The following is a 15,716-nucleotide window of genomic DNA, read 5'->3' as shown; positions in this document are numbered from 1 at the left end:
ACATCTGAATGCACATTTACCAAACATTATGCTATCACGCAGGATACCACAGCAGACACCATAGTAGGCCACACAGTACTGTCTACAGTCGTCACTACTTTGGAGTATTATTCTGACTTCTCCACAGTAGAGAAGGAACTGAGGGGGGCTGTGGAATGCGCGCACTCAGGCAGAATCTAACGAGACCGCGAGACAGCAGCTGAGCGTGTGCATCCCGACCAGGTACTGCTACCAAAGATCTCCGATCAACAGTGCCGGGACCCACTGTCACCTGGAGTGGAGCATCCACAGGGACACGCATCTCGAAGAACCTCAGTTACTGCAAGGTGAGTAACTTTCTCATACTGGCTTGTAATCTGTAAACTCACTAATAAGGGAGTTCTCCTCATGTCCACATCCTCTCTCATGACCCTCTATGTACGGTCCATACAAGTCCCTGCCCTTGTCCACTACCCCAATGTAGGCTGGATATCCACCTCTCTTCGATTTATCCTCCCCTTTTTCTCAGTATTTGTCAGGGATATTAGGCTCCAGATTCAGCTCAGAGATTAATCTTTTCATGTCCACACTGAACATATGGGCCACAAGCACTTGATACCCTACTGGCCCTTACAGTCTGGCCTGAGATTCTCTCTATACTCCATCAATGATATAGGAATTGTTGCAGGTTATATGAAGCATATAAAATCTTTTCTATTCTATTCTATTTGTCTTCTGCTCTTTTAATTCATATATGCAACAAGGTTAATTTTGCAATCTTAACTCAGTATTTCCAGTCTTTATGGTGTTTAGGGCTTTTTGAACGGCAATTTTCTAATTTCTCAACTTCCCTTTTTGATGGAATTCAGAAATAGGACTTGGTTTATATTTGCTGGTATAGTAATACTACTTTAAATTATCAGTACATATCTATTTTCAATATTAGCTCTGTTTTACTGAAATCATTGCCAGCTCCAGGCACCAGCTAAGGAAGCAGGTGCTTGGGGCGGCCAATACAAAGGGGCGGCATTCCGTCCACTATTGGGGCGGCACGTCCGGGTCTTCGGCGGGAATTCAGCGGCGGGTCCCTCAGTCCCTCTCTTCCTCTTTGAGCTGCCGCCGAAGTGCCGCCGAAGAGGAAGAGAGGGAGTGAAGGATCTGCTGCCGAACTGCCGTCGAAGAATGGAGCGGCGCAATTGAGCTGCCGCTGAAGTGTCGCTGATTGGCGTTCTTTTTGTTTTTTTCCCCCACGCTTGGGGTGGCAGAAAACCTGGAGCCGGCCCTGACTGAAATGCTGCTGTTTGGCACATTTTTACAGCCATCCTAGTTTTATTTATGTTAGTTAGAAACACATATGGACTAGACCAAATACAAAACCACCAAGTAAATTAAAAACCAATTACTGTCAGTTTAAAACTACCCTTTTTAAAAGTGAGCTGTTTTGGGGCTGAATTTCTTTTGCTGCCAATAGTTGCTGGTATAATAAGTAGCTTAATTTCCAGACTTTACTTTCTGTTGCAATAAAACCAGGAAAACTCTTTTTTTTTTTTTTTTTTTTTATTGGGAGAAATAAACTGTATGAAAGCCCAATAGTAAAACAGAAGGGTTTTCCCTGTCTATTTTACCTGCCTATTTTGTGCCTTCTTATAGCCCAGTGTATTTTATCCTGTTTCATTCTGTGTTAACATTTTATCATTGTGTCTGCTGTAAAATCCTAATCTCTGTCTGCAACTGGGAATGCTGCTGTTCTGCAGTATGCAGGAGTCCAGGAAGAGCAGAGATAGACTTTCTCTCTAAATGCCCATGGAGGAGGTATGCTGTAGGGTAAATAAAAAGGGATAATTAAAAAAAAAACAGTTTTTTAATTTGAGCTGGATTTTTGATGAAAATTAAATATAGGGTGGCTGTGTTTTTGTTTGTTTTTTTAAATAAAGCTATTTAAAATTAAATTTGAAAATGACAACCTATGGTGTAAGGCCTAACCGTACGTACTATAATCTATGAAAATCATGTAAATACAAAAAATAAGCAGTACATGTTTGCTGCAAAGTTTTAAAGAATGTCCAACTACTGAACTGGTGGAAGTCACTGGCTAAGCATCTGGAACCAACGTTTGTAGAACTGCTAAACCAGCTTTTGGCATCAGTAGCCTCTTTTGCAGGTACAGAGAGAATATTTTCTTCGTTTCAGTTTATTCACCCATTTCAATTCAATGACTGGTTCATTCAAAGTTAAGAAACTGATTGGGAGTTGAAAAAGCAGGAAAAGCATTTTTCCTCTGCCAATCTATGAATAAAAACTAGGTGTGAGAGGAGGAGATGTACTAGTTCTAAAATCTTGAAGGTCATGAGGACGGGAAACAATCAGTTCATTCACTGACTACAAATAATACTTCCTTTGTTTCACAAATCAATTAGTTTTAACCATAAAACATGTTTTGGTAAAACTTTTTTTGTGTCCAGCACATTTAAGGTAGTTTTATTTAATAAAAAAATAATAGTCTGGTTTTGTGCACCTTTAACTGAATTTGAATTTCCATACAACTAGCGCTTGACACAAATCGCAACTAAAATATTAATCATCTAGGAAATGCATCAATCAACATTTTCTAACATAAAAAAGACCAAAAATTAAGAATCTAAACAAATGTAAATTAAGCTATATAATTACTTAAATGAATATGTATAGATATAATCTATCTTCCTGGTTAGCAAAAAGGAGCACCAAATTTAGTGGAAAGGCTATATTTAGTTGCAAATCAACATGTTTTAATGGATACCAGCCAATGTGAATCAATCTGTTTACAAAAATAACTTAAAAGTTCAAATGCAAAACACAGTTAAAATCGATGATTTAAATCAAGATTTTCTGCTTACTGATTTAAATCACTTTCTTTTAAATCAATCCACCCTGATGCTGTGGCTGGGGGATGATCTTTGCAGAGCCCTGGTTTCATCTCCTGTGGATCCACTGGCTACATGCACTACATGGCACAGGATCATAGTAGCAACTGAGGAGTGCTACATTGGAAAAAACAATAACACTGCCGCAAGTTTTAGAGCCAGGGTCAACTGACTTGATCTCACGGGATTCACAAATGGAGCTAGAAATAGCAGTGTAGATATTCACACTCTGGCTGGAACTTGGGCTCTGAACCCCAGCGAGGGGGCAGGTCTCAGAGCCTGAGCGGGAATGTCTGCACTGCTATTTTTAGCCCCAAGGCATGAGCCCCAGGAGCCCAGGTGAGCTGACCTGAACTCTGAGGCTTCCTGTTGCATTTTGTTTTTGTTTCTGTTTTTGCAGTGTTGATGTACCCTCACTGTACAGGTACCCAGGGCACTGCCTCGTAGCTGGGGGAAAAGAAGGAGGATTACTTCTTCCAATCCCTGCATTGTCTCAGGCACAAGATCCATTTACTCAGGCTTTGAAGGAGGCTGTTCACATTTCTCACTGTATTATAGCACGCACATGTAATAGAATGTTGATAAGATGTGAGCTTTGAGTTCTGGATAATTCACTAATGACACTTGAATAGGCATTCATTATTTAAAAATCAGTTCCCCTTGGAAATGTGCAGTTGAAAAGTATTAAACTTATTAAGTAATAGCAGAATGAGGTTTCTTTTTTCTCAGCCCTGTAGGTCTGTCTGTCTTCAAATTTCACTTTCAAGAAAGAACATCCTTTGAAAGGGAAAGGCTTTTTGTTGCTTTTTCCCTCAGAGTTCAGCATATAACTGCACTTTGTGTTACCTTTGCTCCAGCCTGTTAAAACATTACAGCAATGTCATTTCAAATTACTTGTTGAAAAAACAGCTTGTCTTATTATTTTGTTCAGTAGTGCCACGGAACTAAAAAGGCTTTTTGTGGTCCAACAGGGGATATTAGACATGCATCTCAATAATCAGCAATACTGGAAAAGGAAATACAGAAAAAGTATAAAAGTTCACTGGAATTTGGGTAAATTTCCAATTTTAACTGTGAATCTGTAACTTTTTTTTCAATCCAGACAGTATATAGGTAAACTCATATATAATAGCTAGTATGCATCACTTGTTTGCATGCCAAAGATGATACAGAGATTGCAAGGACTGTAGAACTCATTCATTGTGGGACACATCACATAGAAAACAAAGGAGACTATGCAGTGTAATTCCGTTCCTCCACATGTATAATGTCCATTCATAGTGCTGTGATGGCAATGTTGGAAGGAGTAGGTATTGAACCATTTATAAAGGCCAAATCCTGTGGTCTTTACTTTAGTATTAGTCAGACTAAACTTCCTTTTGACTTCAGTGGGATTTACACACGTTTAAAGTTAAGCATGCCCTTATATTTGCTTTGCTGAGTTAGGGTCATATGCTGGAACCAGGGGGGCCCAGGGGCCATGCCCCCCGCCCTTTAAAAAAAAAACCCCAAAAGAAACATATGCACTGTGGGAAAAACATGATCGTGCCGCTAAAGGCCAAGATGCACTATGAGATCGGATCAGATGCATTCCTAGATATCCACTGCAATCCTAGATAATCGCGTGATCAAAATTGTATTGTTTACATTTTTTGCTTAATAGAGATCGTATTCCTTCTATCTCTACAGCCTGTTGATGGTGTTTGTTAGGTTTTCTAAAAATATATTTTAGATTTGGTTTTTTATAAAACACTAGAAAAAAACATTTTTATGGTAGCTGTCATATGGGGACATGTTTACCTCCCTTCAAAGCTGTTTGTTGTAATTTATTTGGCTGATGCCTTTTTCCAAGGAGATTTACAATTTAAGGTTACAATTTTTAAGTTATGCATTCTATATAAACAAGGATGATTTGGTTGTAATGTTACAGAATTGCAAGTTACAGTTCAATAATATTAATTAGTGCAGTATGAATAGTGGAATGTATGTAGTAAAATGATAAATGCAAGTGAAGTACAATAAAAGAAGTGCAAAAATAAAATGCAGTGCTGATGTTTAGAATTAAAGTGGTCTTTTTTTTTTTTCATTTGTGCATACTATAATTATACCTTAAATGTTATAATATGGCTTCCTTTTGTATTCTGGTCACTTATGTTACAGTTGTGCTCTGTGGGATATTTAAATAGTATTTTAATTCCCCTGCCACTTTGACCTTGGCCACCCTCCCCTCCCACTTCTACAAAGGTTGCGACGCCTATGGTCAGGGTTTATGTAAGGCTCTCAAGATTTGGGCTTAAATGAGGATATGTTAGCCTTAGACATGTGAGTGATGCTTACATGAATCATTTCCTCCTCTCCTCAGTGCAAGCATAGACTTTACTCCAGTATCACACAACTCCTCAGTTTTCCTTCCCTATCCCATGAAACACTACACTGCCATAGGATTTTTGTTAGCTCTAAATTCTCTTTAGTTCTGTAATTCTAATCTTATGCTCTGTTTCTATATTTTAAAATTGCTTCATGTTTTCTTTCTGTAGTAGTAATAAGCATTTAAGTTACCTTGGGCACACTTTGTGTAGGTTAGAACTGTATCAAACAATATCTTCCCACAAATAGGGAGCATGCGAACTTTCAGAGCAGCAGACCATCTTCCCTGAGAGGATCCATGATGACAATAGTAACTTGAAGACTTAGATGATAGAAAATTTCAATGCCTGAAGTTACTGGAAAACCTAAACAAAGAGATGTGCCTTACGCATTGCTCTAGATCTGGGTCCAAGATGCACATCTGTTTGGGTCAAATTCCAGAGACAACTGAGAATTTTTTGCCTGTGATTCCCCATGAGATTTACTTTTGAGTCACTTTTTTGAAGTGTTCTTTTATAGACTTGTTTCCATGGTGGATGTTAGGAAGAGAGCAGACGCTGAGATTACTAGGGTCTATACCATTTAGGGCTTGGTTGATAATAAGCAGTATGGTTTTTTTCCAGTCGGCTGTTTTTCCATTTACTGAAGTACACTGGTACAAAACTTTTCTTTCTTTCTTTTTTTCTTGGTACTCAGATGAGTATAGGATCAAACCAGTGGAAGAGGTCAAATACATGAAAAATGGGGGAGAAGATGATCAGAAAGTAGCTGCCAGGAACCAGGAAAATTTGGTAAGGACTTAACGTATCACTTATTTAACAAAATTAACATGAACATGACTCTGCCTTTGTAATGAAATATGCAATGTGCAGTATGTTTATATTACAACTTACATGCTGCAAAAGGATTTTCTTGAAAATGCCATAACTATGTATAGCTTGCATGGAAGGTGCAAATATTACCTTTTCCTGCCTGTCTTTATGCATTAGCCTGTACTTGATCTTGTGGAGAGTGCTTCAGTGGAAGTAGTGTTTGTATTCAACTCCTTTGCAAATATAAATATATGCAGGTCATGATGAATGTGTCTGTGTGCAAAGGAGTTCTTAAAAATACTGAAATTCACTGGTGATCAGAAGAAAACTATCTACTTTAGGAACACATCTATACTTTACTTTGTGCTTCCCTACTGTGAATTTTAAAATTTGCAAAATCAGGTGCTCAGAGTAAGTAACATACCTATAAAACGGGATTGTCAAAAATTGGTGTTCAGTAATTTGATTGGAGATCAGTTATTTTCTTGTTTATCATCACATTAGTATTATCCTCAAGATTTACCCTTATATAAAAGTGTATTCAGGTAAAGCACACAAAGGCACTCTTAGTGCAGACAAAGAGGGAGTTAGCGTGGAGTAGGTAATTTGCTGTAATTTAAATTCACACCCTCGCTGACTCCACACTAATTTCCCTATGTAGGCGAGTTCTAATTATGTTACTGTTGTTTATTCTTAGGGGGGGAAAAACAGGCTTAGGTGAATCATGTCAGGCTTGACTTTCATGTGGAAGTTTCTTTTTCTTTTTAAGCTCGAAATAGAGGGGTCTGGAGGATTGATCTAGGTACTACTTTCAAAGACATTTTAAAATGCTGTATTTTGTCTATGTAACATTTCAGATTTCTGGGCCTATTTCTTCAACTGAGCTTTTTTCATACAGTTTTTTCCCTTCAAGTATACTGAGGGGAAGATCGTCGGCTAACTTCAATGGAGCTATAACCATTAACACCAGCTAGGGAATCTGCCTGTCAGAGTAACTAGATGACTCTTGGGAATGTCACCATTTTAATATTTTTTCATCACTGGTGCTCCAGGCAATCCCACCTACTGTACATTTCTCTCCTAGGTGTGTATTCTGGAGATTGCAGTACAAAACTGCAGTACATTACTGTAGGTAAATATCTCTGTTTACCACCTTGTGTGCTGTTCCAGCCTGATATTTCAGATTGTGGTTGAAGGCCACTGAACAGCACAGAATATGATTTTCCTCAGTCTCTACTCTAGATATGATATATGATTTCCAGTTTGCAGTTTTGCATTGGTGATACTCCATTGGACAGCACAAATTTAGCTTGCAGCAGGATGTTTTTAGTGTGCCTAAGAAACATTGCTGAGAACATCACTTTTTCTAGCAGTATCTGCAGTGTCTTCAGCCTTATCGCAAATGTAAGCGTGTTTGTTTTTGTTTAACTACTTTTAAGAAATGCTGCTGCAAAAATTATCAGTAATTTTGAAGTCAGAGATGCTGTATTGGTGAGTGCAATGGAAGAGAAATTGAGAGCTGCTACTAGTTTTCTGATAAATGGAAAGATGCAGATCAGTGTGGTTGTTAAGGTGACCAGATAGCAAGTGTGAAAAATCGGGACGGGGGTGGGAGGTAATTGGCACCTACATAAGAAAAAGCCCCAAATATCAGGACTGTCCCTATAAAATCGGGACATCTGGTCACCTTGTAGATTGGCTGCCAGCCTTAAGTTATACAGCATAATTTAGAGAAGAATAAGATTCCATTTAAATGACAACCAGGAAGAATTCAGAAAGGCTTGAGTCACTTTTAGAAGTCTAGGTGACATTTAGAAACTGGATTGATAATCTTGTGCTTTATTAGTGCCTGCTTTCTTGTTGTAACGTTTAATTCTTGTATTGGTTATATTTATTAAAAGAGAGATTTCTGTAGAAAAGTTTAATTTTATGTATATAATGTATTGACAGGTTGTTTTTGAGTGGGGTCGCAGATTTCTTGGGAAAAAAGTTTTAATATGAGGATTGGGGAGAATGATACCACTCCCTAATCTATAGAAATCTACAAAAACAAAGTGAAACCCTTTAATCAGAGAGGATGTTTATACTTGATATAGGTTTTTTAAAAGATAAAAAAAATATCTCAGACATCCAGACAGTTGGTTTTTCACTTTCTTCTCGTCTTAGTTCCATTATAAGGATACAGCATCTCCCTCTGTAAATGTGTACAGTTTGTTAATCCTAGGAATTGACAAATCATTGACATTTTAGATTTTTAAAGCTGAAGATTCCCTCTAGTAAACTTAAGTTCACAACTTAGAAGATAGGTTAAGTCATGTATCATTAAGGCTTTAGTTTTCCTAATGGTTGTAAAGTTGACAATCATCAGTTATTTAATCTTGACTCTTCATCAGGCACTTCTAGGCAACTGAAGTTTTAGGCTATGGCTACACTATGCAGCTTTTAGCGACACAGCTGTGCCGCTACAGCCGTGCCACTAAAAGCCACACAGTGTAGCTGCTGTTTGTCGGCAGGAGAGAGCTCTCCTGCTGACAAAAAAAACCTTCCACCTCCCATGAGTAGCAGCAGCTTTGTTGGCAGAAGAGTGCTTTTTTTTAACACTCCTGAATGACAAAAGTTTTGCCGACTAAGTGCCAGTGTAGACATACCCTTGGGAACAAGAAAAAGCTCTGGGAGAATCACGAAGCCCACATCCCAACCCTTTTTCTTAATCCCACATTTCTGCCTTGTCACTATGCTCCCCAAACTCCACCTCCTGTGGAAAAGGAGTTAAGATGAGGTGGGTAGCTTGGATTCAATTGTATTCTGCTTCAATCACTTTCTAGGGTAACTGACTCTGTGTTACTTTTGCCTGAAGTAGTTCTGCTTGAATTTCCTATTTACTCTTAGTTACCTATGAAAGTGGCTGGTGCAAGTGAATTCTTACTGCAATTTATTCAGTCCTCCTCCACTCCACTGTTATGCTACAACAAAACAAAAAATATAGCACCAGCTTTTCAATGTTCAGGTGCAATTGTGTGCATACATTTGTGCGAGCATAATGTATGCAAACACACAGAGCCCTCTTGGTACCTAAAATGGCTATTTGTGCATGCAAATACATGATTTGCACGTACACACAAATGAGCAGTGCAAGGCTGTTGCACCTAATTTACAAACTCTGGCCCATAATTTCAGTCACCTATCATTAAATGAATTAGTCTTTTATTAAATCAATGAATTATCTTCACGGGACTAAGGTTTTTATGCCATACTAGCTGTAACCCCAAATGGAAATAATTTTTATCAGTTGCTACTTTTAGATTGCTACTCAATAGATTTAGCTAATGGATCTATCTAGAAGCAAAAGCCAGTGGTGCGTAGTCAGCATGCATAATGTACTAGTTTATTTGTACTTTAAAAAGGCATGGCTAAATAATAAAACTGGGACAAACTAATATTTTAAAAAGCAAACAAAGTCTTGGTTGAAGACATCTCTAGTACATGTGGGTCTTACTGGAATAAATAACACAAGTTTGCCAGCTTTAAAGACCCATTAATCTTTTCTTTAGAACTCATTGTTTAGCTTGACAGCATCATATTAGGTATACAAAAGTACCATCATAACAGACTAATTAACATTCATAATAGGACTAATTTAATTGTCCTCATTTACATACTCATGGAGTGCTAATGGCATTTCATTGTGAAATTGTGAAATTACACTACTGGATAAGGTAAAATACCTTAAAATACCTTAAAGGTAAAGTACCTTCTATTCATGCAGCTTGGCATTCTTTTTCCAAAATGTAATGAGCTATATTGGTTTTAATTTGAAACAGTTTGCTACGGTACAGATTCCTCTTTCTATAATCATCTTATGTTTTCAAACATTTAACTTAATAATCTTGGGGGGGAGGATTACATCTTGGATTTTTTTGTGCAACTTCTACTTGTCAAAATCTCTACTTGCTATATATATAGATAAATAGATAGCCTATAAGGGCTATATGCTAGGATTTGCACACATTATCAACTAAACCTACCAAACAGTTTGACACAACCACACATCTTGACTTGAGAGAAGCTAAGTACTGGAATAGCAGGGAAGTTACAGGTCAGGGCTAAGACAAATTCACAGAGGAGTTTGTAGACAATTGAAGGAGAATCGCTTATATACCTGATTGTTGCCAATATCTCACTCAGTTTCATGGGGGGGGAAATCACTTATTTTTCTTTCAAGATGTATTAGTTTCCACAGCAGTTACTTGAGAATGTAATTTGTGCCACCTATACCTACGCGGTTACTTTTAGGCTATGTTTTGAACTCAGACCAGAGTCTAGTCTCAGTTGGATCCAAGCAATCATTTACTTAATTGATGCTTAGTATTTCAGAACTTCAGTTTTCACTCTTCTGTAGCTGATCATTGTCATCATCATAATCAATTATATGCTTTTTAAAAAATTAAGTAATAGCTAGCAAATAAATGAATTGTATCAAGTTAAAAACCCAGTAGAAAATGATGATACTTCAAAGGTTTATTTAGTACCTTTAGTAATATAATATTAAATATCTATATATTTATAATTATAAATATTTAAATATATGTATATTTTGTATTATATATATCAGTATAGTATAATATAATTGTTTCTATATACTACAAAAATACTGATATTTACATTTCTGTATTATGAAATATTTTTTTAAAATACCATTTTAAAAAAGATTACTAAATTATCTACAATGGATGTCATTTAAAACAATAAATAAGTTATAGTACCACTCGTGGTAGTGAAGTTTATTGTGGCATTTGTGGTATTTTCCATTCTAAATATGGGGAAGACTGCAAATGCATCTGCAAAGTCAAAAACCACAGTGCAGTAAATGTTTTCTGTTTGTTTGTTTTTTAACAATGTCCATTGTCTGAAGCTTCCCTTGATTACTATTTTTAGGTATGCATTGAATGGCTATTTATGTTGAATGTATTGCTGTATAGTTTTCATAGTTTCATGCACTCATGCGGTGCATTGGTGATGTACACTGCTGTATAAACGTTGGTATTGTATAAATGCTAAATGGAATTATACTAAGAGTTCAGCATGTGCGTTCTTATGTAATTTTTTAAAACTTTACAACAATACTGTTCCAGAAGAGCTTATTACAAGATACAATAGAGTGCACACACACAAACACAGGATGTATCATGGTACCCAGGAACTTCCACTTCAAAATCAGTCCACCACTTGAACTAAAGAAAACTCTTTGGCCTTGTCCACCTGGAAGAATTTGGCATGCTTTACCGTATCAACCCCATAGTATGCTTGTTATTCATCATGGGGGGGGGCCCAATAACAGTCTTCAACTATTTTAAGGGCTGTTATAAAGAGGTTTGCGATCAATTGTTCTCTTTGTCCACCGAAGGTAGGACAAGAAGCAGTGGGCTTAATCTTCCGCAAAGGAGATTTAGAATAGATATTAGGAAAAACTTTCTAACTCTAAGGGTAGTTAAGCTCTGGAATAGGCTTCCAAGGGAGGTCATGGAATCCACATCATTGGAGGTTTTAAAGAACATGTTAGACAAAAACCTAGACCATCCCTGATAGGTGAACTTGGTCCCGCCTTAGAGCATGGGACTGAGATAGATGACCCCTCAATGTCTGTTCCAGTCCTACATTTCTATGATCCTCTGAAGGTGGCTGCATGCACGTCTTGGCTGCTGTCAGCTCTGCCTGTTCCTGACTCTCACCATCTCCGATTTCCAGATTTTAGACCTCAATTCATCAAAGCACCAAAGCACATGCTTACCTGTCATTGATTTTATTGGGACTTAAGCAAATGCTTCAGTGCTTGCTTGAATTGATTCCTAAAGGAGGACACAAAAGCTTAATAGAAATAAAACTAATAAAATGAATTAAAAAAAACACTTTTGCTTTGTTCCTCAGGAGTAACAAAAAGGGACAAAATCAGTGCAGACATATAGACACCCACAGAAGCATTCAAACACTCACTAATGTACATACTTTACTGGTGGGTTGTCACAGTTGTCCTCCCACTGGCTCATCAGCTCTACTGTACTCCTGAGATCTAAAAAAGAGAAGAGAACAGAGTCATTAGCTAACAGAGGCACATCAAAACGAATTCCGTCTTTCCCCCAAGTAAAGCCACTTGCCTCTCCCCATGTGCTCCAGCACCCATTTGTCCCTGCTGCACAAACCTGCGTCCCCTGGGGGCTCCAATGCAGTAGGTAGAAGAAGAAGGATGGAGGGAACTCACTGAGCTACACAGAGCAGCTTGGAGGAATGTCCTTCCTCTGGACTGCTCCTGTCTTGGCTTGTAGAAAGAAACCACAAGATAGAAGAATCCTTCATTCAGCTACAAAATGAGAAAAGAAGAAAAACAGGAATGAACATTTAAAATTAAAAAATGTAAGAAATGAATTAAAATAATGAAATCAAGCTTCTTACCCCCTCAAGAACCCTAAGGTGACAGGGCTCGTCCTACTATATGTACTGGGCCTCCATGCCTCAGGGCTTGTCTACACCAGTGGTTCTCAAACTTGGGCCGCCGCTTGTTCAGGGAAAACCCCTGGCGTGCCAGGCCAGTTTGATTACCTGCCGTGTCCACAGGTTCGGCCGATCGCGGCTCCCACTGGCCGCAGTTCACCGTCCCAGGCCAATGGGGGCTGCGGGAAGGGCGGCCAGCACGTCCCTCGGCCCGCGCCGCTTCCTGCAGCCCCCATTGGCCTGGAGCAGCGAACTGCGGCCAGTGGGAGCTGCAGTCGGCAGGTAAACAAACCGGCCCGACCCGCCAGGGGCTTTCCCTGCACAAGCGGCGGCCCAAGTTTGAGAACCACTGGTCTACACTACCTGCCAGATCAGGGGGCAGCGATCGATCCAGTGGGGTTCGATTTATCACGTCTAGTATAGATGCGATAAATCGACTGCTGAGCGCTCTCCTGTCAACTTCGGTACTCCACCAGAATGAAAAGCGCAAGCGGAGTCGACGGGAGAGTGTCAGCTGTTGACTTACCGCAGTGAAGATCCCGTGGTAAGTAGATCTAAGTACGTCGACTTCAGCTACGCTATTCATGTAGCTGAAGTTGCGTATCTTAAATCGACCCTGTGCGGTAGTATAGACAAGCCCTTAGAGTCAGTCTGGCAGTAGCCACAGTGAGAACTGCTTACTCTCCGTCCATGATATTTGCAAGTGCCAAGTCAGAGCCTCTTCAAGGCAAAACCATTTAAAGTACACCTCTACCCCAATATAATGCTTCCTTGGGAGTCAAAAAATCTTACCACGTTATATTGAATTTGCTTTGATCTGCCGGCGCACGCAGCCCCCCCCCCCCGGAGTGCTGCTTTACCGCATTATATCCGAATTCATGTTATATCGGGTCGTGTTATATCAGGGTAGAGGTGTATTTGGGAACAGCTCGAACATATCCTAGACATATTGCACATGGACCTGGGAGCCGGGCTGAGCAATGTGAGATAGGTGTAGCAATCCACAGGCCCCGCAACATTTAGAGCAGTGGTTCTCAACCGGGGTACACGTACCCCTGTGGGTACGGAGAGGTCTTCCAGGGGGTACATCAACTCATCTAGATATTTGCCTAGTTTTACAACAGGCTACATAAAAAAGCACCAGTGAAGTCAGTACAAACTAAAATTTCATACAGACAATGACTTGTTCATATTGCTCTAGTCTATACACTGACATGTAAGTACAATATTTATATTCCAATTGATTAATTTTGTAATTATATGGTAAAAATGAGAAAATACGCAATTTTCCAGTAATAGTGTGCTATGACACTTTTTTGTATTTTTATGTCTGATTTTGTAAGCAAGTAATTTTTTAATGAGGTGAAACTTGGGGGTACGCAAGACAAATCAGTCTTCTGAAAGGGGTATAATAGTCTGGAAAGGTTCAGAGCCACTGATTTAGAGGGAGTGCTCTGTGTAGCCATGAGTGCATTGTGTGCACTTGAAATGGGAAATCCACAGTGAACATATAACACCATTACAGCTTATACCAGTCCAGTCACATCAGTGCAAGTGACAATGGTGCAGTTCACTAGTGTAGACATATTCTGTTAGGTGTAGTAATAGGGCTTGTATCCTCTGTAAAGCAGCCATTAGAGGGCACTGTGTACAAGTGCATGCATTTGAGGATGGGGACCATTCAGTGCAGCAAAGGAGGGGTGTGTGTGTGTGTGTGTGAGTGAGAGAGAGAGAGAGAGATGTGTGTGTGTGTGTGTGTGTGTGTGTGTGTGTAGGGTGACCAGACAGCAAGTGTGAAAAATCAGGACAGGGGTGGGGGGTAATAGGCGCCTACATAAGACAAAGCCCCAAATATCGGGACTGTCCCTATAAAATTGGGACATCTGGTCACCCTATGTGTGTGTATATATTGTATATGTACACACAATATACATACATGTACGCTAGATGGTACATGACATAATCATGCTGAACTCTTCACCATCAAGCAAAGCTCATCCACAAGTGTCTGGGGCTCATAGGAGTTAAAATCCAAAAATAGGATGCCATTTTGTAATGATGCAGTTGCTGCATAGTCTTCTTATCATCAGCAGGACTGCCATTCGTGACCTACTCACGGAAAGGGACAGATTTCCCCACCATCCTCTGAGATCTTGTTTGTTTTGTTTTGTTTTGTTTTTAAATCACCTGCTTGGTGAAAAAAAGAAAAAGTCAGAAGCACCTTAAATTAACTTTGCCATTGACTTCTATGGGATTAGGCCAAAGATGTGCTTTTTGGAAGTGCATAAGAACATAAGAATGTCCAAACTGGGTCAGACCAATGGTTCATCTAGCCCAGTAACCTGTCTTCCGACAGTGGCCAGTGCCAAGTGCTTCAGAGGGAAAGAACAGAACAGGTAATCATCAAGTGATCCATCTCCTGTTGCCCATAGTACAACAGATATATTTGCCTGTAGTCTTCATTGGTACACACGCTGGGTTGGTGTCCTTCATTTCCTCCCTCCCCCCAGTTTGGTCCCCCTCCCAACCCTTTGCATGTTTGGCTTTGAGTTTTCCTCAGGAGATGAAAAACCACATATCAGATTTTTAGCTCAGTTTGTCTTATTTGGGGTTTAGACACCACTTACAGATGTATTAGATACACCAGCGGCGTATACATTAAAATTAAGTAGCAGTACACTATATCAGATGTTATAAACTATTCTGTTAAGCTTGTGTCTCTGAATGGAAAGAGATGCACTTGGAGTGAAGTAGAAATTCAGGGAAAGGACGCTGTTATGAATGTGTCTATTATTTTAAATACATCATGCTATTTCTTATTTCCTTATTTAAATAATCTTTTTTATTTGAGAACTGCTATGATGCTCTTTAAAAGATGATTTCTCCTAATGAGCTTATGTCAGTTTAACTCATTTCAGTTATGGGTCACTGCAAATTACTTAAAGATCAAAGCAGATTATTACATTAAGTATTACTATTCTTTTTTTCCTCCCAATTCCTATAAAACAGTTTTAGGTGAGGGAGGTTGATGTGTTCTCTTTAGTGACCAGCATTTGAAGCAAAATAAATTCATGGTATAACTGGATATTTTGACAGGGCAGAAAATTATATATGGATATGGGAACAAATGCATGTTTATGACCTACATATCTTGATTTAAAATTAGTAT

At 39.0% G+C, this 15,716-nt stretch overlaps 1 protein-coding gene across 1 annotated transcript in view; it reads left to right on the top strand.

The window, feature by feature from the left end:
• The window catches only part of C8H1orf21 (chromosome 8 C1orf21 homolog), a 180,294-nt gene that overhangs the window by 105,377 nt on the left and 59,201 nt on the right, over positions 1 to 15,716 (top strand). Inside the window, exon 3 of the mRNA XM_065409039.1 lies at positions 5,946 to 6,040. Within this exon, the coding sequence (XP_065265111.1) occupies positions 5,946 to 6,040 (95 nt within the window). The remainder of the gene's footprint in view (positions 1 to 5,945; positions 6,041 to 15,716) is intronic.

Source organism: Emys orbicularis, chromosome 8 (genome assembly GCF_028017835.1).
Source record: "Emys orbicularis isolate rEmyOrb1 chromosome 8, rEmyOrb1.hap1, whole genome shotgun sequence".
NCBI lineage: Eukaryota > Metazoa > Chordata > Testudines > Emydidae > Emys > Emys orbicularis.
Note: the sequence above shows the minus strand (reverse complement) of the source record. Positions and strands in the feature narration are given on the sequence as shown.